This window comes from Bombina bombina, chromosome 4 (genome assembly GCF_027579735.1).
Source record: "Bombina bombina isolate aBomBom1 chromosome 4, aBomBom1.pri, whole genome shotgun sequence".
In the NCBI taxonomy this organism is placed as follows: domain Eukaryota; kingdom Metazoa; phylum Chordata; class Amphibia; order Anura; family Bombinatoridae; genus Bombina; species Bombina bombina.
The window spans coordinates 702,901,408-702,928,451 of NC_069502.1; the positions used below are offsets into that span (position 1 = coordinate 702,901,408).

Below are 27,044 nucleotides of genomic sequence, written 5' to 3' on the forward strand. Positions count from 1 at the left end.
ATAACAAGAGAATGAAGCAAATTTGATAATAGAGGTTAAAGTGAAGGTCCATTTTGATGAATTAGTGCCCGGTTTTTAATAAACCTATTAAAAACAAGGGCACTTTAATTCATCAAAATTGACATTTCACTGTTTTCTTCAAAAACGTATCTTTTAATTCTGAATGCCGCTCCAGCGATTCCCCCAGCCATCGGAAGCTTGTGCAGACGTCAGAAATAATGAATCAGACTTCCTCCAATCACAGCTCCCCCCCCCCCCGGGGGAATCTTGGCCTGATGCAACGCTGTGATTGGAGAAAGCCGGATTCGCCATTTTGGACCCGCGAAGACGGCTTGCGACGGGCGGAGGAAGTGCTGGAGCGGCTGCCAGGTAAAAAAGGTAAGTTTTTGAAGAAAACAGTGAAATGTCAATTTTGATGAATTAAAATGGACCTTCACTTTTTTTTTTTTTTTTTTATTTATATAGATTTTTATTGAGGTTGTGCGAAACATTACAACTTATATTGAGTAACATGTCGTAAGTCAAACTTAAAATGGTGTAATACAATTCAACGACTGCAATATAGATATACAAAATTCGCATTATACTAGATACTATACAGAAAACTGAAACCTCTTTTTCTTTTTGACATGGGCTAAACAGAGTCTGTTTCCTCACTTGACATTATAGGCAACTCTTGTGCCTTGAAAAACGTGTGATAAACTCTTGAGAGAGGAATTTAAGTTACTGGAACTGTCACTTCAAGACCTATATGCTTAGATTAGTTTATTATATAGAAATACATATATACTAGACAAACTCACAAAACTCATAGGGGGAACCCAAGCTGTGTGAATTCCCAAACTGGAGAAGATAGAGAATGCCAACATTATGCTATAGTGGAAAAATAATATGCAAAAGGTAGTTAGAGTTACGGTATAGTTCACAATGTGAACAACTGGCAATGTATAGTTGTAACTTATGAAATAAAAAATTTAGGGTGCGGTATAGGCAAGACAAACCGCATAATTCGATCTCCTTATCAAGGAGGTATATTAAGTATAAATGTGTGGGGGGGGGGGGGTGTTGTTACTTAGATGTGGTATGATAAGATAAACAGCCTATACTCAAGGATAATGAAAAGTTCTGTGCTTTTATTGAGGGGCAAGAACTATTATTGCATGGTGCCTCTGAATACTAATGTTTAAATGTTATTAAGCGACTAGTCTATATAGGGAGACTCACGAGCAGCTAAGTTATTTACAGAGAAAGCACTGATTGCCTATTGTATCTAGATTTCATCCAGCAAGGAAGACTTTGAATAAGCAGGCTCAAAAGTTTGGTGTGATGTTCATACTTCATTTAAGGCACAATAAAAAAGGAGACCATGTTTGTTATTGATAGTGCAGGACCAGCCTGCACTGAGAAACCTTACTGGTAATTTGATATGCTTATATTAGGCTGTGAGGTTGTCTTCTGCTCCCTCTAGTTATCCCTTAGAATGCTTAGTGATTGTCAAGGGGGCCACTATCGTTTATGAAGAAGGCAGGCACAGTAAATAATAACAACAGTCTCAGAAACTTTCAAAACATAGAAGAATCAAAAACCAAAAAATAGGTATGCATCCCGCCGCCTGGGCACGGGTCCTATGCCCGTCGGCAGGAGAACACCTAAAGATGTATATACTAGGCAACCATGTCAAAGGGTATAACACAGTGGTCCCTATTTAGCATAGTAAAGTCAGAGACAATATCAAGGAGGGATGCAGTAAGGGCTCATGACTATCTGGCAATAGGTGACCTGGGTGCCTCATCATACTAGTCAGAGAGGGTGCATCAGCGCAGGATAAGGGTGGTTATAAAGCAGCTTTACATTTGCCAAATAAACAGTTAGTTATACACTTAAGGAGCCAGTACAGTGTGGGCATTCATTTGACCATACACAGAGTAAAATATCAAAAACAGGTTTGTACAGAATTAGAGCTCACAACCCAAACAAAGAGAATGAAAACATATGTATGCTAACTAAGAGCTTGAATATGCAGTAATAATAGGAACAATATGAACAACATTGGGAGCACAAGGCATCTGGCGGGAAAACAAACTAGCTGAACCATGAAAGCAGGGTGGCGTTAAGTAGGCCAAGGGTACCAGAATTAAAGCATCATGTCAATACTATCACAGAGGTAAGGGTAAGTCTTATAAGAGATCACAAAACACATTGGCTCACTATCGTCTGTGAAACTGGGTAGGGGACAATGAGGCGAAGTAATGTTACATCAAGGTAGACTCTTCACCCCACACCAGACCGCAAGCTAGAGCATTCACTTCGGGCTAACTGTTCCAGCTGATCGAAGTATGCTGTGAGGAGAGCCGAGCCGTGAGTGCGGCTAGGTAACAGATCAACTCCGACTCCAGATAGAAACGGAAAGCCTCCCCAGCTCTCCCTGTACTGGAGCAACCAATCTCTACTGCCGTCAGGTTTAGATGTCGGGAGTAAGTTCCATAAGTGGTCAGCTGTTTGAAAAGTAAAAGGTCCGAGATCCAGATCCTCTCCTCTATTAGGCACCAACACGCCTGCTTTAGCTCTAGCTCGCATTGCTGTGTGTACTGCAAGCCGATGCTCAGGCCCCTGAGATGCTGAGCTTTCATCCGCTCTCAGAGCGAGATCAGGAGTGTGCAATGAGCCTTGTAGCTCTGGTGTAGCTCCGCTAGCTCCCACGTCGTCCACTGCGCGTAAGCATTCTTCTGGCCAAGCCACATTATCAACTACAGATCCAAGCGACTTGTGTAAGGTGGCTGTGAATGCATGCTGATATGATTCCAGGAGTTTGCTAATTTCAGAAAGAATCCAGTGAGAGCTCTCCATCATTATCTATATAGTTGGCCTACGAGGTGATAGATATGGCTGCTGTCTGCATGTAGAGGTTTTATGTAGGTCACCAATCTCCCTATCAAATTGCTGCGTTGGAATGGAAAAGTGGTCCTCTTTCCAGTCTGCAATCGAGTAGTTAGTTCAAAGCTTCTTGAGGCTTAAATTTGAATTAAATTAGTATCCTACTGCACATTTTGAAGCATTTAGAGCCGGAGCTCTAGAAACATGCGTCTATTCTTCTAGGCTGCTGGCTCCGCCCCCCTCATGGACCTTCACTTTAATTGGAAAGTTGTTTAAAATTGAATGTTCTATCCAAACCATGAAAGAAAAAATATTTTTTTTTGTCCCTTTAAATTTAAAAGGTGTAAAATAAATATAAATAAATAAAAAAAAATATATATATATATATATATATTATACTAAATCTGAATTATTTTTTTTTCAAATTATTTTTATTTAATTTGGGTTCACATGAATAAACAACAGGTATGCATAGCCTTCCCGGCTGAATGTTACACACACAAGTTATACCATTACATAGATATAGAGATAACAGTGCTCAAAAGTCTTAAAAAGTGCATACATCTCCAGGTTTGCAGCGGCTTTTGTTGATGGTTTAAGATGTAAGAGTCCATGCAAACTACCAAATACCAACTTACATTTTCACATTTTCCAACTAAACAATAACTCTAACAAATAACTAACAAATTGCAATACCCTCCAAATATAACGCCTGGGTATGAATATCACAGTGTCAGGGTAGGACCCGTACATGTAAGAAAATAAAAAAGGGGGGGGGACTCTCTCCACTCCTCCAATTCCGCCATCAAAAGCACAATGTGGTCATAGTACTCGGTTATTCCTGACTGCGAGAGATGTTAACCCTCAATCAGTGTCTCCTCCCATCTAATGGACTGTGCTACACTGCCCTGTTCAAAGTCGAGACCATTCCCCTCTCCCCTAAGGGATGCCTCCAAGAACAATTCATGACGTGAAAATGGTAGTAATAAGTGATGCTGTAGTGTAAGGGGGAGGGTCTGTATGAAGCACCTCCATTTATTCAAGAATGACTTCAATCTGCATCCCGTGTCCAGCTTGGTGTCCAGCTGTTCTACAAAAAGTTGTCTGAGTAACCGGTTTTTAAACTAGGGAGGGGGGCTTGTTAGTGATCCAGAGGGCCAGAATACACTGCAGAGCCAGAAGGATGCACAGGGTAAGCAAAACCTGCATGGCGCCAATCTGTCCCTCCCACCTAAGTAAGTATACTGTCTTCACATTTAGGGTTACGATAATTTTCAGGGTTATCTTGATCCAGTACTGTATCTGGCACCAGAAATGTCTGACACAGGGACAGTCAAAGAAGTAATGACTAATTATGGGTTTGGGCAGAGAACACTTAATACATCTGTTTGGGTACGTAAGATTCCAATGTGCCAGGCGTGCAGGGGTAATATAGTCTCCATTAAGCAATCTAGTCTGCATTTCTCTGTGGGGAATCGCCAGGATAGCCTTTTTAGTCATAGTCAAGCTATTCTTAATGTCATCAGCAGTAACGTCAACTATGCCCTCACCCCTCATTCGAGCTGCAATGTGAGCTACAGTGGTGTCCGCTGTGCGTCTGAACAGTCCTTAATAGATCGGAGACAAGGAAAAATTACCTACTTTAAAGGCTGTGTGAATAATAGCGAAAGGGGAGAGGTCCCAAAAACCAGGGTCTTGGGCTATAAGAGTATTTACGTAGTGTCTGCACTGTAGGTATGCATAAAAATGAGTGTTAGGCAAGCCACACTAACACCTTATGTCCTGAAAGGTTCTGACAGTGTGTGACAGGGGGTCCAGGAGAGTGCCAATAGAGTCAATGCCTACTGCCCTCCACATCTGGAATGGTACTGACTCGCTCCCGGCTGGAAAGTCTTTATTTCCCATCAGTGGGATGAACCTGGGGGAGGGAAGCCTCCTACCCAGATACCCAAAAGCCGACCACCAGGCTTTCATTATATCGTTATACATTATGTTATGTTTCATTTCTGGTGGAAGGTCCCGAAGTGGAATGTAAGGGAGATATGCTAGGGAATGCGGCGCCACCATGGTCCCCTCCAGAGAGGGGTCAGTAAAGTGTGCCGAGCGGAGTTGCCAGTCTAGAGTTAACCGTATCAATGCTGCCCAGTTGTACCACCTCAGGTTAGGAAGGGCCAGGCCTCCGTTAAGGTAGGGTTGATGTAAATTTGAAGCGGCAATACACGTTTTCTTCCCCTTCCAAATAAATTGTTGCATTGTCTTATTGGTCATCACCAAGTCTCCCTTGGTGATAAGAAAGGGCAGCATCAACATAGGATACAACAATTTAGGCAAAATCGACATTTTCACAAGGTTAATTCGACCAGATAAACCGAGGGGGAGTTTGGACCAGGCTTTTAGCTGAGACTGTAGTTGACCACATCGCTTTGCAATGTTAAGGTCATAAATTTTATGCAGATTACGATGAAGCTCGATTCCCAGATAGGTCAGAGTGTCAGGCTGCACAGCAAAAGGGTATAGGGATTTGCCCGATTTGTGGTCGGTTAGCCATAAGATTTCAGATTTGCTCATGTTAACTTTATATCCTGCAAAGTCTCGGAAAGTATTTAGGACGTCTATAATCCTAGGGACATATAAAGCGGGGTCAGTGATGAAAAGGAGCATATCATCGGCAAATAGTGCCATATTCACAGTATGGTCCATCAATAGCATTCCCGGATATGTCTGTTTTAGTTTAAAGGGACACTGAACCCAAATTTTTTCTTTCGTGATTCAGATAGAGCATGCAATTTTAAGCAACTTTCTAATTTACTCCTATTAGAATTTTTTCTTCATTCACTTGCTATCTTTATTTGAAAAATAAGGCACCTAAGCTTTTTTATTAGTTCAGCACTCTGGACAGCACTTTTTTTATTGGTGGATGAATTTATCCACCAATCAGCAAGAACAACCCAGGTTGTTCACCAAAAATGGGCCGGCATCTAAACTTACATTCTTGCATTTCAAATAAAGATACCAAGAGAATGAACAAAATTTGATAATAAGAGTAAATTCGAAAGATGCTTAAAATGTCATGCTCTATCTGAATCACGAAAGAAAAAAAATGGGTTAAGTATCCCTTTAAGGGCAAGTGGCTCCAAAGCCAGGTCAAAAAGCAGGGGGCACAGAGGGCAACCCTGACGCGTGCCTCTCTGTAGGGTGAAGGTAGGAGAAAGAAGGCCATTAACCAATATATTTGCCATTGGAGAAGAATACATTTTGCCTAGAAAATTAAGGAAAGGGCCTTCAAAATGGAATTGTCTTAGGGTATAGAACAGATGTGGCCACTCCACTCTATCGAAGGCCTTCTCTGCATCTAAAGATAACAGGAAGGCCTCCTGATTTCCCTGTCGCCGTAGGGCCTCTGCCCCCATCCAAAATTTGATCGGCATGCAACAAGGAGGGGATACATTTTTGGAGTCTATTAGCTAAAATTTTCATCAATATCCTGTAATCGGTATTTAACAGGGAGATTGGGCGGTATGACTCTGGGAGGGAATGATCCTTTCCGGGTTTAGGGATTAAGGTGATATGTGCTGAAACAAACGAATTGGAGGGTAGGCTATCCTCCAGGAAGAGCGTGTTATATACCTTCGAGAGGGTAGGGGACACCTGGGGGGACAGCAGTCTAAAGAACTCTACCGGGAGGCCATCTGGACCAGGGGTTTTCCCCAAAGAAAGGGATTTGATAGTGTATTGTATCTCTTCGGGAGATACCGGGGTGTTCAGGGCCTCTATCTGTTCCACTGTAAGATGTGGGGTCGTAAGGGTGCTCCAAAAGTCTATTTGTGAATTTGAGTCAGTTGGTGGCTGGCTTATGTATAGATGAGCATAATAGGTCACCAAGCAATGTGCCAGCCCTGTGGGGGTTCTATATGTCTTCCCTTGAAATCTAAGCCCTGCAATATCCTTTTTGGCGCACTGAGGTTTTACAAGGGTGGTCAACAACCTTCCCGACTTATTACCAAAACGGTAGAATTTACTTGCCGTTTTTAGTAGACCGGCAGCCATCTTCTGCCTAACAAAAGTATCTAGCTCTAGCTTGGCCGCAATATAGCTATCATACAAGTCACGCAACCTATGGGTGCAGTATGCTAGGTAGGTTTGGCCCAGCGCAGTCTGTAAATTATTGTATGTATATTGGGTTTTATGCTTAAGCTCCGCTACATATGATATAATATGGCCTGTGAGTACTGCCTTAGCTGCCTCCCAGAACAGCTGAGGATTATCAACATGTTATTGTCGGTGTAATAGTCATTCCATGCGTGTATGAGTGCTTTCTGGAAGGGTTCAGAGGTGACTAGGTATGAAGGGAATCGCAGGGTATTCCTGGTAGGGCGCCTGCAAGCATCGCCCAAAATAATCTCTACAGGAGCGTGATCAGAAACCACAATGTCATGTATGGTCTCCAAAGTCACCCGTGCGATAAGAGCGTCCGTCACCAAAAATAGGTCTATACGGGACAGTGAGGCATTGGCCTTGGACAGACAGGTATAGTCTCTACCTTCAGGATGTCTCCTACGCCAGATGTCAACTACAGCCAGAGAGTTAGCAAGTAAATCAAAGACTCTTTTTTCAAATTTCCCTTTATAGTTCCGTAACCTTTTTGCCATGGGGACCTCCTGCACCCAAGTTCTATCCAAAAGGGGTTGTGGGGATAGGTTAAAATCACTAACTACTAAATTTGAACCCACAAATGGGGCTAAGGTTTGTATTAAAGTTTCCCAAAAGGCAATTAAATTGTGGTTTGGTGCATACATGTTACATAAGGTGTATTTTGTGGAATCTATGGAAATCTGTGCAATAAGAAATCTGCCCTCTGGATCAGCAACCGTATGGAGAATGTCAACCTGTAGACGCTTGCCAAATAAAATAGCTAGACCTCTGCTAGAGGAGTTATGTGACAAATACAAAACCCTCCCTACCCAATCGCATCTTAGCTTTTCATGTTCCTCATCCCCCAAATGTGTCTCTTGCAAAAGGGCCACATCAGCCTTTAATCTGCGCATGTGTGTTAAAATCGACCTACGTTTTATGGAGGAGTGGACATCGCCAACATTCCAGGTAAGTAATTGAAGCGTCATATTCCGGCATTATCTGGGACAAAAGAGGAGCACCCCTAAAATTACGTGTCCCGGGAGGAGCAGAGAGAGGAGGGGGGAAGGGACCGAGAGAGGAGGAAGGGCAGAGAAGCACCTCGGTCACTAGGCCAGATGAGCCCTGTACCTGGAAAAAAAACATGTTATACAGTCACATCATAGACACAAATAACCTATCATCTGACAGTCTCCTATTCTGTGTTTGGGGAAGCCAGATGTAAAGGAGTAAGTAACAGTGGAAGTAGGGCCCGTAGGCTATATTGGGGAGTGGTTCCTTCCACAGTAAAAAGGCAGGCATCATGTAGATTTTATGCCAGATAGATATTATCTTGTATCCCTGAATATTCGTAGTGAGGCCAACGAGAGACTGTCGCCAGCAATGGGGGAATCCAGGCAGCCAGTAGGCAGTCTGTACGATACTTTTGTCTATGGTGACACTAAAGCAGCATACATTCTTTATAGAGCAGAGCAATCCTTCAGAACCAACAACACACAAACTAAAAAAAGTTTTGGGAGAGTAGGGCACAAAATGAATATACGCAGAGCCTTTGCCACTCATTTCACAACTCCCGAGGCATAAGGCAAGAGAGGCCCATTGGCGAGGCAGCGGCCAACTGGGGGCATAATTTATGATCAGCCCAGGGCCCCAGGAGAGGAAAAACGAGGCCAGCAAAGCAGCACTCACCCACCCAACAATACTAAACTTTACAATAAACAACAAGCAATACATAAACATTTGGATTATAAAATTTGGCAGTCCTTAACTTCCACGGCAATAGGCAGGTATGTAGGAAGAGAAAGCTGTCAAATATTAAGAATTCTTTAGCCATTTAGACGGCTACATTTAGATAATTTCACCACCATGATGGCAGCAGCCACAGAGATTCAGGTGCCTGCCTGACGTTTCTCAGTTGCAAGATAGCTCTGAAGAGCCTTGGGTGAGTGGAAAATCTTGATTCCCGAAGCCATGTGGAAGCACAGTTTGGCAGGAAACAGCAGCGCCACCTGGCGGCCCTGTTCGTGCAGGCGGGAGCAGAAGGGTGCAAATTATTTTCTTAGCTTAGTAACCTCAGCCGAGTAGTCCTGGAACAGGAGCAATCTGGAGCCCTCGAACATGACCTATTTATGTGTTCTGTAGGCTCTAAGGATTTTGATCTTCTCCTGGAAATTGAGGCATTTGAAAATAATCTGCCTTGGTCTCATCTTGGCATGTTCCAGGGTACGCTCAGGGCCTACCCGATGGGCTCTCTCTACATCAATAGGCAAAATATCTGGAGTCCAAGTAATCTAGTAAAGGTCAAGGCAGTAAATTCCAGCAGATCCTTCCCCTTAACTGGTTCCCGAGACCCCCACTATGCGCAGGTTATTACGCCTGCTCCCGTTTCCCAGATCATCTATGCAATCTTGTACATGTTGGTTCTCTTTACGGAGCTGTCAGAGAGAGGTATCTGAGGTTGCTTGTCTATCTTCCACCTCTGATATGCGTGTCTCTGCTACATTAAGACGAGAGGAGAATTGGAGGATCTCAGTTGCTAGCGTGTCAACTCCAGTTTGTAACAAATCCATCTTAGGTAAAAAAAAAAGATTTTAACTCTTGCAGTAATGAGGCATGGCCTCCGGCTGGTGAAGCTAGAGAATCTAGACCCTGGTGAGTTTCAATATGTGGGTCTGCAGTGTGCCTCTGCCTCCTTTCAGTGGTTTTCGCTTTGTGGCTCATGTTTTCTTTTAATGGAGGCGAGAGTTTCTGAAAATATTTGTCCACTTTCATGAGCAAGCCTATAGGGTTAGATAGGTAGTTTTCCAGGTGTAAGAGGCCACACAGACAGTGTTCTCCTGAGTCACAGGGGTTAGCATTCACTGGCAGGATATAATGGGCTAATTGGTAATTCCAAATGTCTGAGTCAAGAGAAAAATTACAGTCCCACTATAACAAGGGCTCCCAATGTGTGGTGCAATTGTGTACTTATCAGCCGATGTGTGGTAAGTGATAGGGTGTTGTGTTATTCAGGCAGCTTTAGGTACTATATGTATCAGTTCAGGCCCACCGGTGTTCCCACTCTGAGCAGTAAGGCCTCCAGCTCTTTAAAATGGTGCACGTGGTTTTATGCACACATTCAGTAGACTTAATATATACAAGGGCCGGCACTCAGCTACAGCCCTATCCAACCTCCAGCCCGAAGAGTATGTGGGGGGGGGGGGGTCGTGTGAGGTATAGTTATTTTTCCTCCGGTGCAGCACCATTCAAACAAGCGGGTTACCTTGTGAAGGGCCCAGCCGTGCACTCACCACCAAACGCCCAAGCCGCTTGCCAATAGAGACAATGAAGTCGCCTGATATAGGGTGACCGCTGCTTCCCCACTGTAGTTTAGCGGAGTCACAGGCAGATCCGGGGTTCCTTTTTGTGGCGCCACACTTCTCTTCAGTGCTTGGGTCCGTGGCCACGTGTATTGACGCGATGTTCCCAACCGGGGGCCAGGGCAGATGGAGCGCCCCGCACAATCAACAAGTTTCACTGGCGATGACCTATGGAAAGTCTCCCAGAAGAAAATAACATTGTGGGGTCTGGATGGTTACTCTAAGGGGTGCAAAAAAAACTTTTTTGGAGTAGATTGGGAGCAGAGCTCACACCCGTTGCTGCCATCCAGAAGTCACGCCCACCGGAAACCCTAAATCTTAATTTTAGTAGTTTTACGCCACAGATTTATTGTGCTAAAAGAGTAGAGTTAATGGGGCAGATTTTCGTCAGGCTCGCAGGAAACATGTTAATAAGCATAACTTATCCAACCACCTCTGAGGCGGCAGACAGCAATAATTCCGATCAGATACGATCGGGATGATTGACACCCCCTGCTAGTGGCCGATTGGACGCAAATCTGCAGGGGGCGGCATTGCACAAACATTTGACTAGAAATGCTTGTACAAATGTTAAATGCCAACAGCGTATGGTTAAAAATAAACAAATAAAGTTGTAGGCTTTACAGTTCCTCTTAGAAGTAGACTCCAGACTTAACACTTTTGTATGTACAGTTATTGGTCGCACACTCTAATAATAGCTGTCACTGAATGGCTTCAGCAGAGAAGCAAACATGGGTTACAACATTGCGACGGGCATTGCTTTATGGAGACTAAAACATAACTTTTTTTTTTATATACATATTTTTTTTTTTTTATTGTTATTTTTATAAACAAATAATATAAAAAAAATTAAAACACAGCTTTACCTTGAATACATTATTCTATCTAGCATCTATTTAGCATTTAGTATTTTAATGAGTAATACTGTGCAATTTACAGCAGTAAATTATGCTAGAGTAGAAGGATTAAATCAATTTGGAACATCCATTTAAAAGAGAACAGCTTAAACGTTACACTTTTTTTTTTTTTTACATAAAGAATTATCTGAAAAATAAGTGCACATAAATCTATACATCATATGTGTTTCTGTTGTTTAAGCACATACTATAAGCATTTAGCAACCTGTTTTGTGTGGCTGCTTGACTACACATCCATTGAAAGTGATGTGTAGATCTAGTCTGCAATCTAATTGCTGGATAAAGATGACAGATAGAACATTTGGGAGTTTAACCCCTTAATGACCGCAGCACTTTTCCATTTTCTGTCCGTTTGGGACCAAGGCTATTTTTACATTTTTGCGGTGTTTGTGTTTAGCTGTAATTTTCCTCTTACTCATTTACTGTACCCACACATATTATATACCGTTTTTCTCGCCATTAAATGGACTTTCAAAAGATACCATTATTTTCATCATATCTTATAATTTACTATAAAAAATATTATAAAATATGAAGGAAAAATGGAAAAAAACACACTTTTTCTAACTTTGACCCCCAAAATCTGTTACACATCTACAACCACCAATAAACACCCATGCTAAATAGTTTCTAAATTTTGTCCTGAGTTTAGAAATACCCAATGTTTACATGTTCTTTGCTTTTTTTGCAAGTTATAGGGCCATAAATACAAGTAGCACTTTGCTATTTCCAAACCACCAAAATTAGCGCTAGTTACATTGGGACACTAATATCTTTCAGGAATCCCTGAATATCTATTGACATGTATATATTTTTTTTTAGAAGACATCCCAAAGTATTGATCTAGGCCCATTTTGGTATATTTCATGCCACTATTTCACCGCCAAATGCGATCAAATAAAAAAAATTGTTCACTTTTTCACAAATTTTTTCACAAACTTTAGGTTTCTCACTGAAATTATTTACAAACAACTTATGCAATTATAGAATAAATGGTTGTAAATGCTTCTCTGGGATCCCCTTTGTTCAGAAATAGCAGACATATATGGCTTTGGCTTTGCTTTTTGGTAATTAGAAGGCTGCTAAATGCCACTGCGCACAATACGTGTATTATGCCCAGCATTGAAGGGGTTAATTAGGGAGCATGTAGGGAGCTTCTAGGGTTAATTTTAGCTTTAGTGTAGTGTAGTAGACAACCCCAAGTATTGATCTAGGCCCATTTTGGTATATTTCATGCCACCATTTCACCGCCAAATGCGATCAAAGTAAAAAAAAAACGTTAATTTTTTCACAATTTTAGGTTTCTCACTGAAATTATTTACAAACAGCTTGTGCAATTATGGCACAAATGGTTGTAAATGCTTCTCTGGGATGCCCTTTGTTCAGAAATAGCAGACATATATGACTTTGGCGTTGCTTTATGGTAATTAGAAAGTCGCTAAATGCTGCTGCGCATCACACGTGTAATATGGCTAGCAGTGAAGGGGTTAATTAGGTAGTTTGTAGGGAGCTTGCAGGGTTAATTTTAGCTTTAGTGTAGAGATCAGCCTCCCACCTGACACATCCCACCCCCTGATCCCTCCCAAACAGCTCCCTTCTCTCCCCCACCCCACAATTGTCCCCGCCATCTTAAGTACTGGCAGAAAGTCTGCCAGTACTAAAATAAAAGTGGTTTTTTTTTTTAAGAGAAAAAAAAAAAAAAGCATATTTACATATGCTGTGTTTAGGATCCCCCCCTTAACCCCCAACCTCCCTGATCCCCCCCAACACAGCTCTCTAAGCCTCCCTCTAAGCCTTATTGGGGGCCATCTTGGGTACTGGCAGCTGTCTGCCAGTACCCATTTTGAACAATCAAATGTTTATTTTTTTTTAAAAATATTCTGTAGTGTAGCTCAATTTCCCCCCCCCCCCCCCACGGACCAACCCCCACCACCTAAATCACACCTAAGGGCTTTTTTATTTATTTAAATTTTGTCCCACTTTTATTGTTTTGGGACACATTTTTTCCATAGTGTAGCGGTTCCCACCCGCTCCCTCCCCGTGCACGCGCCCGCCCCCTCGTGCACGTGCGCGCGCCTGCGCGCGCCCCCGGGCTTACCCGCCCACGATCCCGCCCCCCTCCACATGACCAGGGCCATCGATGGCCGCCACCCACCTCCCACACCGGCTCCCACCCACCAACGATACCGGCCATCGATGTCCGGTGCAGAGAGGGCCGCAGAGTGGCTCTCTATGCATCGGATGGCCGTGAAAGGTTATTGCAGGATGCCTCCATATCGAGGCATCACTGCAATAACCGGAAAGCAGCTGGAAGCGAGCAGGATCGCTTCCAGCTGCTTTCCACACCGAGGACGTGCAGGGTACGTTCTCAGGCGTTAACTGCCTTTTTTCTGAGGACGTACCCTGCACGTCCTCGGTCGTTAAGGGGTTAATATTCCTAACACCAACACAAGTAATTAATAAAAACAAATACAGGTAGAGACGGCCACATTGTATTACAAGAATACAATATCAACACCAGCTGACTTATAATTCATGTATTATGCACATTTAGTTTTTTGCTTGTATATTTACTTACCAGTTTTGCTGTGTGATCCCATGAACCAGATACTAACAGCTGCTCTCCTCTGGTTTGGCTCCAATCGACACTGTAAACCTAAAAAAAACAAAGAAAACAGTCATGTAGCAATGTACACATTTTCCCTCAAATATATTTGTTTTACAGTATATATGTGCTGTACTTTTTTTTTTTTTTTAGAAACAGATTGTGATTTTCCAATGGAATGGAACTCAAGCAAATGTTACTCTTTTTAATCCTGTCTAAATTTAAATCCGGAAATAATAATCTGTAACCAAAGCTTAAGGGACCATTATACACGGTAGAATTGCATAATCAACAAATGCATACAAAGAAAATGCAAAAGCACAGTCTGAATTACAGTTCAGTACCTGTAGGAGATTTTTTTCTGACAAAATTCAAAAAGGTAGGTCAATTTTCCTTCCCCCTACATCATGTGACAGCCATCAGCCAATCACAAACTGCATACACATATATACTGTGTATTCTTGCACATGCTCATTAGGAGCTGGTGCCTCAGAAAGTGTGTATATAAAAATACTGCGTATTTTGATGATGGAAGGGAATAGGTAAGTGCATTAGTCAATTGCATGCTCTATCTCAAACATAAAAGCTTCATTTTGACTTTGGTGTTCCTTTAAATAGTTATTTCTAGACATGTCTCGAAGCAGGGATAGTAAATTGAGGACTCTATATAATAGGTTATAATTAGAACTAAAAATATAGTTCTGGACTAGTATAAAAAAAAATCTGCAGTGGATGAGTAACTAAGGCTTTTTCTACATTTTCATACCAAGTGGACCACAATTTTTTTGTACCACTGAATAGTAAATACATAAATAAAAAAATAATTTAATAAAGGAAACAAAAAAAACTTAAGATTTCAGATTAGTCTATCCAGCCATATTCCTTAACATAATGGGAAAAAACAGGAAGTTACTGGGAAAAAACATAATTTATGTAAGAACTTACCTGATAAATTCATTTCTTTCATATTAGCAAGAGTCCATGAGCTAGTGACGTATGGGATATACATTCCTACCAGGAGGGGCAAAGTTTCCCAAACCTCAAAATGCCTATAAATACACCCCTCACCACACCCACAAATCAGTTTAACGCATAGCCAAGAAGTGGGGTGATAAGACAAAAGTGCGAAAGCATAAAAAATAAGGAATTGGAATAATTGTGCTTTATACAAAAAAATCATAACCACCACAAAAAGGGTGGGCCTCATGGACTCTTGCTAATATGAAAGAAATGAATTTATCAGGTAAGTTCTTACATAAATTATGTTTTCTTTCATGTAATTAGCAAGAGTCCATGAGCTAGTGACGTATGGGATAATGAATACCCAAGATGTGGATCGTCCACGCAAGAGTCACTAGAGAGGGAGGGATAAAATAAAGACAGCCAATTCCGCTGAAAATAATCCACACCCAAAATAAAGTTTAAATCTTATAATGAAAAAAACTGAAATTATAAGCAGAAGAATCAAACTGAAAAAGCTGCCTGAAGAACTTTTCTACCAAAAACTGCTTCAGAAGAAGAAAACACATCAAAATGGTAGAATTTAGTAAAAGTATGCAAAGAAGACCAAGTTGCTGCTTTGCAAATCTGATCAACCGAAGCTTCATTCCTAAACGCCCAGGAAGTAGAAACTGACCTAGTAGAATGAGCTGTAATCCTTTGAGGCGGAGTTTTACCCGACTCGACATAAGCATGATGAATTAAAGATTTCAACCAAGACGCCAAAGAAATGGTAGAGGCCTTCTGACCTTTCCTAGAACCGGAAAAGATAACAAATAGACTAGAAGTCTTTTGGAAATTCTTAGTAGCTTCAACATAATATTTCAAAGCTCTAACTACATCCAAAGAATGCAATGATCTCTCCTTAGAATTCTTAGGATTAGGACACAATGAAGGAACCACAATTTTTCTACTAATGTTGTTAGAATTCACAACCTTAGGTAAAAATTTAAAAGAAGTTCGCAACACCGCCTTATCCTGATGAAAAATCAGAAAAGGAGACTCACAAGAAAGAGCAGATAATTCAGAAACTCTTCTAGCCGAAGAGATGGCCAAAAGAAACAAAACTTTCCAAGAAAGTAATTTAATGTCCAGTGAATGCATAGGTTCAAACGGAGGAGCTTGAAGAGCCCCCAGAACCAAATTCAAACTCCAAGGAGGAGAAATTGACTTAATAACAGGTTTTATATGAACCAAAGCTTGTACAAAACAATGAATATCAGGAAGATTAGCAATCTTTCTGTGAAAAAGAACAGAAAGAGCAGAGATTTGTCCTTTCAAGGAACTTGCAGACAAACCTTTATCCAAACCATCCTGAAGAAACTGTAAAATTCTCGGAATTCTAAAAGAATGCCAGGAAAAATGATGAGAAAGACACCAAGAAATGTAAATCTTCCAGACTCGATAATAAATCTTCCTAGATACAGATTTACGAGCCTGAAACATAGTATTAATCACAGGGTCAGAGAAACCTCTTTGACTGAGAATCAAGCGTTCAATCTTCATACCTTCAAATTTAAGGATTTGAGATCCTGATGGAAAAAAAAACCTTGCGGCAGAAGGTCTGGTCTTAACGGAAGAGTCCACGGTTGGCAAGTGGCCATCCGGATGAGATCCGCATACCAAAACCTGTGAGGCCATGCTGGAGCCACCAGCAGAACAAACGAGCATTACTTCAGAATCTTGGAAATTACTCTTGGAAGAAGAACTAGAGGCGGAAAGATATAGGCAGGATGATACTTCCAAGGAAGTGACAATGCATCCACTGCTTCCGCCTGAGGATCCCTGGATCTGGACAGATACCTGGGAAGCTTCTTGTTTAGATGAGAAGCCATCAGATCAATTTCTGTAAGTCCCCACATTTGAACAATCTGAAGAAATACCTCTGGGTGAAGAGACCATTCTCCCGGATGTAACGTTTGGCGACTGAGATAATCCGCTTCCCAATTGTCTAAACCTGGGATATGAACCGCAGAAATTAGACAGGAGCTGGATTCCGCCCATACCAGTATTCGAGATACTTCTTTCATAGCCAGAGGACTGTGAGTCCCTCCTTGATGATTGATATATGCCACAGTTGTGACATTGTCAGTCTGAAAACAAATTAACGACTCTCTCTTTAGAAGAGGCCACGACTGAAGAGCTCTGAAAATTGCACGGAGTTCCAAAATATTGATTGGTAATCTCACCTCCTGAGATTCCCAAACCCCTTGTGCTGTCAGAGACCCCCAAACAGCTCCCCAACCTGTCAGACTTGCATCTGTTGAAATCACAGTCCAGGTTGGAAGAACAAAAGAAGCCCCCTGAACTAAACGATAGTGATCTGTCCACCACGTCAGAGAGTGTCGTACAATCGGTTTTAAAGATATCAATTGCAATATCTTTGTATAATCCCTGCACCACTGGTTCAGCATACAAAGCTGAAGAGGTCGCATGTGAAAACGAGCAAAGGGGATCGCGTCCGATGCAGCAGTCATAAGACCTAGAATTTCCATGCATAAGGCTACCGAAGGGAATGATTGAGACTGAAGGTTTCGACAAGTTGAAACCAATTTTAGACGTCTCTTGTCTGTCAGACATGGACACTGAATCTATCTGGAAACCTAAAAAGGTTACCCTTGTCTGAGGAATCAATGAACTTTTCGGTAAATTGATCCTCCAACCATGATCTCGAAGAAACAATACAAGTCGATTCGTATGAGATTCTGCTAAATGTGAAGACTGAGCAAGTACCAAGATATCGTCCAAATAAGGAAATACCACAATACCCTTTTCTCTGATTACAGACAGAAGGGCACCGAGAACCTTTGTAAAAATCATTGGAGCTGTTGCTAGGCCAAACGGCAGAGCCACAAACTGGTAATGCTTGTCTAGGAAAGAGAATCTCAGAAACTGATAGTGATCTGGATGAATCGGAATATGCAGATATGCATCCTGTAAATTTATTGTGGACATATAATGCCCTTGCTGAACAAAAGGCAGAATAGTCCTTATAGTTACCATTTTGAATGTTGGTATCCTTACATAATGATTCAATATTTTTAAATCCAGAACTGGTCTGAAGGAATTCTCCTTCTTTGGTACAATGAAGAGATTTGAGTAAAACCCCAGCCCTTGTTCCAGAACTGGAACTGGCATAATTAGTCCAGCCAACTCTAGATCTGAAACACATTTCAGAAATGCTTGAGCCTTCACTGGATTTACTGGGACACGGGAAAGAAAAAAATCTTCTTGCAGGAGGCCTTATCTTGAAGCCTATTCTGTACCCTTCTGAAACAATGTTCTGAATCCAAAGATTGTGAATTGAATTGATCCAAATTTCTTTGAAAAATCGTAATCTGCCCCCTACCAGCTGGGCTGGAATGAGGGCCGCACCTGCATGTGGCTTTGGCTTTCTAAAAGGCTTGGATTTATTCCAGACTGGAGATGGTTTCCAAACTGATACCGCTCCTGTAGGGGAAGGATCAGGCTTTTGTTCCTTATTGTGACGAAAGGAACGAAAACGATTATTAGACCTAAATTTACCTTTCGATTTTTTATCCTGTGGTAAAAAAGTTCCTTTCCCTCCAGTAACAGTTGAAATAATAGAATCCAACTGGGAACCAAATAATTTATTACCCTGGAAAGAAAGGGAAAGCAAAGTTGACTTAGAAGACATATCAGCATTCCAAGTTTTAAGCCATAAAGCTCTTCTAGCTAAAATAGCTAGAGACATATACCTGACATCAACCCTAATGATATCAAAGATGGCATCACAAATAAAATTATTAGCATGTTGAAGAAGATTAACAATGCTATGAGAATTATGATCTGTTACTTGTTGCGCTAAAGCTTCTAACCAAAAAGTTGAAGCTGCAGCAACATCCGCTAAAGATATAGCAGGTCTAAGAAGATTACCTGAACATAAGTAAGCTTTTCTTAGAAAGGATTAAATTTTCCTATCTAAAGGATCCTTAAAGGAAGTACTATCTGCCGTAGGAATAGTAGTACGCTTAGCAAGAGTAGAGATAGCCCCATCAACCTTAGGGATTTTGTCCCAAAACTCTAATCTGTCAGATGGCACAGGATATAATTGCTTAAAACGTTTAGAAGGAGTAAATTAATTACCCAAATTATTCCATTCCCTGGAGATTACTTCAGAAATAGCATCAGGGACAGGAAAAACTTCTGGAATAACTACAGGAGATTTAAAAACCTTATTTAAACGTTTAGATTTAGTATCAAGAGGACCAGAATCCTCTGTTTCTAATGCAATTAAGACTTCTTTAAGTAAAGAACGAATAAATTCCATTTTGAACAAATATGAAGATTTATCAGCATCAACCTCTGAAACAGAATCCTCTGAACCAGAGGAATCATTATCAGAATGATGATGTTCATTTAAAAATTCACCTGAAAAATGAGGTTTTAAAAGACCTTTTACGTTTACTAGAAGGAGGAATAACAGACATAGCCTTCTTAATGGATTTAGAAATAAAATCTCTTATGTTAACAGGAACACTCTGAGTATTAGATGTTGATGGAACAACAACAGGTAATGTAACATTACTAAAGGAAATCTTATCTGCATTTACAAGTTTGTCATGGCATTCATTACAAACAACAGCTGGAGGAACAGATACCACAAGTTTACAGCAAATACACTTAACACGATAATCCTGCAAAGTCCGTGCTTACGATCCTCTGTAACATTGTTTCTAGCGACATTTACCCTTCTAAATGACTTTTGGATTTTTTGGCATTAATTTGTATATTTATATAATTTTAGTGCTGAAGAGGTATTTTTTTTAGCTACCATTTACCAATAAATTCTGGTGTTTTCATATAAATGCTGCCTCACTGAATCTTATTTGCCCCTGGTAACTTACTGGTTTTGTCTTAAATTAAGGTATATGGTCTAGTGCTGGATAGGGTAAGCTGAAACATTCATTTTTGTTTTTTCGTTTACTGACCTGTTTGCACATGTGCAGCAACTCTCCTTCAGATCACTGCATTGAAACCAAAAATTTATGGGAACAGGTATCTCCACTATGCTAAATTGAGCACAGAATTAAATAAACAGTATATAGATTGTGGAGTTAATGAAGAAAAAAAAAACATTAAAAAGTGAAATTTTATTGTAACCATATTAAAAAATTCCTTAAGACAAAGGAACTAATACACACATAAAATTCCTTTCAGTCTTCTGAATAAAGGGTTAATTATCAGTCTCGCCCTTTCGCAGCATCGCTAATCAGACTGACATCAAGGATACAAACAAAAACATAATTTATGCTTACCTGATAAATTTATTTCTCTTGTAGTGTATCCAGTCCACGGATCATCCATTACTTGTGGGATATATTCCCTTCCCAACAGGAAGTTGCAAGAGGATCACCCACAGCAGAGCTGCTATATAGCTCCTCCCCTCACATGTCATATCCAGTCATTCGACCGAAACAAGACAAGAAAGGAGAAACCATAGGGTGCAGTGGTTACTGTAGTTTAATTAAAATTTAGACCTGCCTTAAAAAGACAGGGCGGGCCGTGGACTGGATACACTACAAGAGAAATAAATTTATCAGGTAAGCATAAATTATGTTTTCTCTTGTTAAGCGTATCCAGTCCACGGATCATCCATTACTTGTGGGATACTAATACCAAAGCTTAAGTACACGGATGATGGGAGGGACAAGGCAGGAACTTAAACGGAAGGAACCACTGCCTGTAGAACCTTTCTCCCAAAAACAGCCTCCGAAGAAGCAAGTGTGTCAAATTTGTAAAATTTTGAAAAAGTGTGAAGCGAAGACCAAGTCGCAGCCTTGCAAATCTGTTCAACAGAGGCCTCATTCTTAAAGGTCCAGGTGGAAGCCACAGCTCTAGTAGAATGAGCTGTAATCCTTTCAGGGGGCTGCTGTCCAGCAGTCTCATAGGCTAAGCGTATTATGCTTCGAAGCCAAAAGGAGAGAGAGGTCGCCGAAGCTTTTTGACCTCTCCTCTGTCCAGAATAAACGACAAACAGGGCAGATGTTTGACGAAAATCTTTAGTTGCCTGCAAGTAGAACTTCAAGGCACGGACTACGTCCAGATTATGCAAGACACGTTCCTTCTTTGAAGAAGGATTAGGGCACAATGATGGGACAACAATCTCTTGATTGATATTCCTGTTAGAAACCACCTTAGGTAAAAACCCAGGTTTAGTACGCAGAACTACCTTGTCTGAATGGAAAATCAGATAAGGAGAATCACAATGTAAGGCAGATAACTCCAAGACTCTTCGAGCTGAGGAAATAGCCATCAAAAACAGAACTTTCCAAGATAAAAGTTTAATATCAATGGAATGAAGGGGTTCAAACGGAACTCCTTGAAGAACCTTAAGAACCAAGTTTAAGCTCCACGGAGGAGCAACAGTTTTAAACACAGGCTTAATCCTAGCCAAAGCCTGACAAAAAGCCTGGACGTCTGGAACTTCTGCCAGACGCTTGTGCAAAAGAATAGACAGAGCAGAAATCTGTCCCTTTAACGAACTAGCAGATAAGCCTTTTTCCAAACCCTCTTGGAGAAAAGACAATATCCTAGGAATCCTAACCTTACTCCATGAGTAACCTTTGGATTCGCACCAATACAGGTATTTACGCCATATCTTATGGTAGATTGTCCTGGTAACAGGCTTTCGTGCCTGTATTAAGGTATCAATAACTGACTCAGAGAAACCACGCTTTGATAGGATCAAGCGTTCAATCTCCATGCAGTCAGTCTCAGAGAAATTAGATTTGGATGATTGAAAGGACCCTGTATTAGAAGGTCTTGTCTCAGGGGTAGAGTCCATGGTGGACAGGACGACATGTCCACTAGGTCTGCATACCAGGTCCTGCGTGGCCACGCAGGCGCTATCAGAATCACCGATGCTCTCTCCTGTTTGACCTTGGCAATCAGTCGAGGCAGCAGAGGAAACGGTGGAAACACATAAGCCATGTTGAAGGACCAAGGAGCTGCTAGAGCATCTATCAGCGTCGCTCCCGGGTCCCTGGACCTGGATCCGTAACGAGGAAGTTTGGCGTTCTGGCGAGATGCCATGAGATCCAGTTCTGGTTTGCCCCAACGATGGACCAGTTGAGCAAACACCTCCGGATGGAGTTCCCACTCCCCCGGATGAAAAGTCTGACGACTTAGAAAGTCCACCTCCCAGTTCTCCACGCCTGGGATGTGGATCGCTTACAAGTGGCAAGAGTGAGACTCTGCCCAGCGAATTATCTTGGAGACTTCTAACATCGCTAGGGAGCTCCTGGTTCCCCCTTGATGGTTGATGTAAGCCACAGTCGTGATGTTGTCCGACTGAAATCTGATGAACCTCAGTGTTGCTAACTGAGGCCAAGCTAGAAGAGCATTGAATATTGCTCTTAACTCCAGAATATTTATTGGGAGGAGTTTCTCCTCCTGAGTCCACGATCCCTGAGTCTTCAGGGAATTCCAGACTGCGCCCCAGCCTAGAAGGCTGGCATCTGTTGTTACAATCGTCCAATCTGGCCTGCGAAAGGTCATACCCTTGGACAGATGGACCCGAGATAGCCACCAGAGAAGAGAATCTCTGGTCTCTTGATCCAGATTTAGTAGGGGGGACAAATCTGAGTAATCCCCATTCCACTGACCTAGCATGCACAATTGCAGCGGTCTGAGATGCAGGCGCACAAATGGCACTATGTCCATTGCCGCTACCATTAAGCCGATTACTTCCATGCACTGAGCCACTGACGGGCGTGGAACGGAGTGAAGGACACGGCAAGCATTTAAAAGTTTTGATAACCTGGCCTCCGTTAGGTAAATTTTAATTTCTACAGAATCTATCAGAGTCCCTAGGAAGGAGACTCGTGTGAGTGGTGATAGAGAACTCTTTTCCACGTTCACCTTCCACCCATGCGACCTCAGAAATGCCAGAACTATCTCTGTACGAGACTTGGCAATTTGAAAGCTTGACGCCTGTATCAGGATGTCGTCTAGATACGGAGCCACCGCTATGCCTCGCGGTCTTAGAACCGTGAGGAGTGAGCCCAGAACCTTTGTAAAGATTCTCGGGGCCGTAGCCAACCCGAAGGGGAGAGCTACAAATTGGTGATGCCTGTCTAGAAAGGCAAATCTTAGGAACCGATAATGATCTTTGTGAATCGGTATGTGAAGGTAGGCATCCTTTAAGTCCACTGTGGTCATGTACTGACCCTCTTGGATCATGGGCAGGATGGTCCGAATAGTTTCTATTTTGAATGATGGAACTCTTAGGAATTTGTTTAAGATCTTTAGGTCTAAAATTGGTCTGAAGGTACCCTCTTTCTTGGGAACCACGAACAGATTTTAATAAAATCCCTGTCCTTGTTCCGTCCGCGGAACTGGGTAGATCACCCCCATTACTAGGAGGTCTTGTACACAGCGTAGGAATGCCTCTTTCTTTATCTGTTTTTCTGATAACCTTGAAAGATGAAATCTCCCTTGAGGAGGAGAAGCCTTGAAGTCCAGAAGATATCCCTGAGATATGATCTCCAACACCCAGGGATCCTGGACATCTCTTGCCCACACCTGGGCGAAGAGAGAAAGTCTGCCCCCCACTAGATCCGTTTCCGGATAGGGGGCCATTCCTTCATGCTGTCTTGGGGGCAGCAGCAGGTTTTCTGGCCTGCTTGCCCTTGTTTCAGGACTGGTTAGGTTTCCAGGCCTGTCTGAAATGAGCAACAGTTCCTTCCTGTTTTGGAGCGGAGGAAGTTGATGCTGCTCCTGCCTTGAAATTTCGAAAGGAACGAAAATTAGACTGTTTGGCCTTTGATTTGGCCCTGTCCTGAGGAAGGGTATGCCCCTTACCTCCAGTAATGTCAGCAATAATTTCCTTCAAGCCGGGCCCGAATAAGGTCTGCCCCTTGAAAGGAATATTAAGTAATTTAGATTTAGAAGTCACGTCAGCTGACCAGGATTTAAGCCATAGCGCCCTCCGCGCCTGGATGGCGAATCCGGAGTTCTTAGCCGTTAGTTTAGTCAAATGTACAATGGCATCAGAAACAAATGAGTTAGCTAGCTTAAGTGATTTAAGCTTGTCCATAATTTCATCCAATGGAGCTGTGTGAATGGCCTCTTCCAGAGACTCAAACCAGAATGCCGCAGCAGCAGTGACAGGCGCAATGCATGCAAGGGGCTGCAGGATAAAACCTTGTTGAACAAACATTTTCTTAAGGTAACCTTCTAATTTTGTATCCATTGGATCCGAAAAAGCACAACTATCCTCAACCGGGATAGTGGTACGCTTTGCTAAAGTAGAAACTGCTCCCTCCACCTTAGGGACCGTCTGCCATAAGTCCCGTGTAGTGGCGTCTATTGGAAACATTTTTCTAAATATAGGAGGTGGGGAAAAGGGCACACTGGGTCTATCCCACTCCTTGCTAATAATTTCTGTAAGCCTTTTAGGTATAGGGAAAACATCAGTACACACCGGCACCGCATAGTATCTATCCAGCCTACACAATTTCTCTGGAATTGCAACTGTGTTACAGTCGTTCAGAGCAGCTAAAACCTCCCCAAGCAATACACGGAGGTTCTCAAGCTTAAATTTAAAATTAGAGATCTCTGAATCAGGTTTCCCCGGATCAAATCCGTCACCCACAGAATGAAGCTCTCCGTCCTCATGTTCTGCAAACTGTGACGCAGTATCAGACATGGCTCTTACAGCACCAGCGCACTCTGCATCTCTCCTAATCCCAGAGCTATCGCGCTTGCCTCTCAATTCTGGCAATCTAGATAATACTTCTGACAGGGTATTATTCATGATTGTAGCCATGTCCTGTAAAGTAATTGCTATGGGCGTCTCTGATGTACTTGGCGCCATAATAGCATGCGCCCCCTGAGCGGGAGGCGAAGGTACTGACACGTGAGGAGAGTTAGTCGGCATAACTTCCCCCTCGTTGTCTGGTGATAATTCTTTTATAGATAAAGACTGACCTTTATTATTTAAAGTGAAATCAATACATTTAGTACACATATTTCTATGGGGCTCCACACTGGCTTTCAAACATAATGAACAAGTAGATTCATCTATGTCAGACATGTTTAAACAGACTAGCAATAAGACTGGCAAGCTTGAAAAACACTTCACAATAAGTTTACAAGCAATATAAAAAACGCTACTGCGCCTTTAAGAAGCACAAAACCTGTCTCAAGTTGAAATAACAATGAACCAAAGCAGTTATACCAACCAAATTTTCACAGTAAATGTATTAAGTTAGCAGAGCATTGCACCCACTTGCAAATGGATGATTAACCCCTTAACACCCAAAACGGATAAACAATAGAGAAAAACGTTTTTTAAAACAGTCAAACACACTGTCACAGCTCTGCTGTGACTGATTACCTCCCTCAATATGACTTTTGAAGCCTTTTGAGCCCTCTAGAGAAGTCCTGGATCATGCAGGAAGAAGCAGGAAGTCTGAGTCTGAATTTTTACTGCGCAAAAAAGCGCTAAAATAGGCCCCTCCCACTCATATTACAACAGTGGGAAGCCACAGTTAACTGTTTCTATGCAGAAATTAAGCCAGCCATGTGGAAAAATTATGCCCCAATAAGTTTTATCATCAAATGTACGTTAAAAAACGATTAAACATGCCAGCAAACGTTTTAAAACACATTTTTTAAAGAGTATATATCTCTATTAATAAGCCTGATACCAGTCGCTTTCACTGCATTTAAGGCTTTACTTACATTACTTCGGTATCAGCAGCATTTTCTTAGTCAATTCCATTCCTTAGAAAAATATATATATATTTTTTTTAAAATAAATTTTATTGAGGTGTGTAAAACAATTACAAAGCATAAGAGAGTTTGCCATACCAACACAAAAGCAAAATCAATACAAAATGCAGGGAAGTGTGCAAATAAAAATGTAGATACAGTGTTCATCCCACACAAGTAAAACCAATATGTATATATATAGATATATATGCATTGTCACAACTTCATATGAGCTACAAATAGGCAAACTAATAGAAACCTCATTTTACATAAAGATATATACCTCCCAAAATTTGAGTAGGCCACTTTTGGACCCTCTTATAGATTAAGGTTTTTTAATGGAGGACTGGTAGGTTGGACCATAGCCACGTTTGGGTCTGAAACTGTAAAAACACGATTATATACAAAGAGGGAAACAGTTTAGTGTCACTTATAATGTGCAGGGCCAGCAATGGAGCATGGCACATAATAGCAGTTAAAATATTACAAACAACGTGTGTCAACATAAAACTTAATGGATAATACTAGAGTGCTAGGTATAAAGCATGAACTATGGAGGATCGGTTCAGCCTGCAACCCCAGAGGTAACACATCAATGCAAAGGGGGCTTCCTCTACAGTCTGCATTAGTGGGGAAAACATATTTATACATAGCCCCTGTAAATAACAAAAATTCCTAGCATACAAAACGCATGTCAGAACCTGGGGCTTTCTATCATGAGTCTGCCAATGTCATGTCCCCAGAGCTGGGGGTTAGTGGGTACCTTAAACGCCATTTAGCCCACTCCTACTTTAATAGCAAACCTAGCAGCCCCACGAGAGTGAAGGGTGTTGCATGTCCCATCTAGAGAAGTTAAAGAATTATGGAGCCAAGGCCCGGCAGAAGACACAGGCTGTCCGGAGGCAAAGATCTGCAAGTACAGTGCACCAAGTCTCACCGTCTTGGGAACAACAGGCGCCCAGGTCAAGTTGCAATTTGGTTCATGGTAAGTGCCACCGCCATCATTGCATAAATACGCAGAGTCCACTTCTGCGTAGGGAGTTATGCAGCGCTGTACATCCAGGAACAGTGGGTCCTCAAGTAGAAGGGCAGCAAAAGATGATGGGAGCCGTGCGGCCTGCGTGAGCGAGTAGGTAGGTGCAATGCCAAAAGCAATTCGATCAAGTCTCTCTCCCCTACCAGCCAACAAGTCTGTTCTCAGCATCGGCGTGTCCACACCGAGTGGCACAGCTGGGGTTTCTCTCGGGCACAGCACTCTCATCTTTCCAGCGGCCCCCATTGGCAAAGTGCCAGTGTACACTACTGCTCCACATCCAGGTACAAGGCGGATATTTCCCTGTACGGGGGTGACCGCAGGTTGCGGCTGCGGGATACTATGGGGAGAGATGGGAGGTACAGGGCTCTGTCTCACTGGGTTTC

The 27,044-nt window shown here is 42.0% G+C and overlaps 1 protein-coding gene across 1 annotated transcript in view; it reads right to left on the bottom strand.

Moving 5' to 3' along the window:
- Positions 1–27,044, bottom strand: part of PEX7 (peroxisomal biogenesis factor 7) — a 778,079-nt gene that overhangs the window by 604,451 nt on the left and 146,584 nt on the right. Inside the window, exon 4 of the mRNA XM_053710885.1 lies at positions 13,860–13,937. Within this exon, the coding sequence (XP_053566860.1) occupies positions 13,860–13,937 (78 nt within the window). The remainder of the gene's footprint in view (positions 1–13,859; positions 13,938–27,044) is intronic.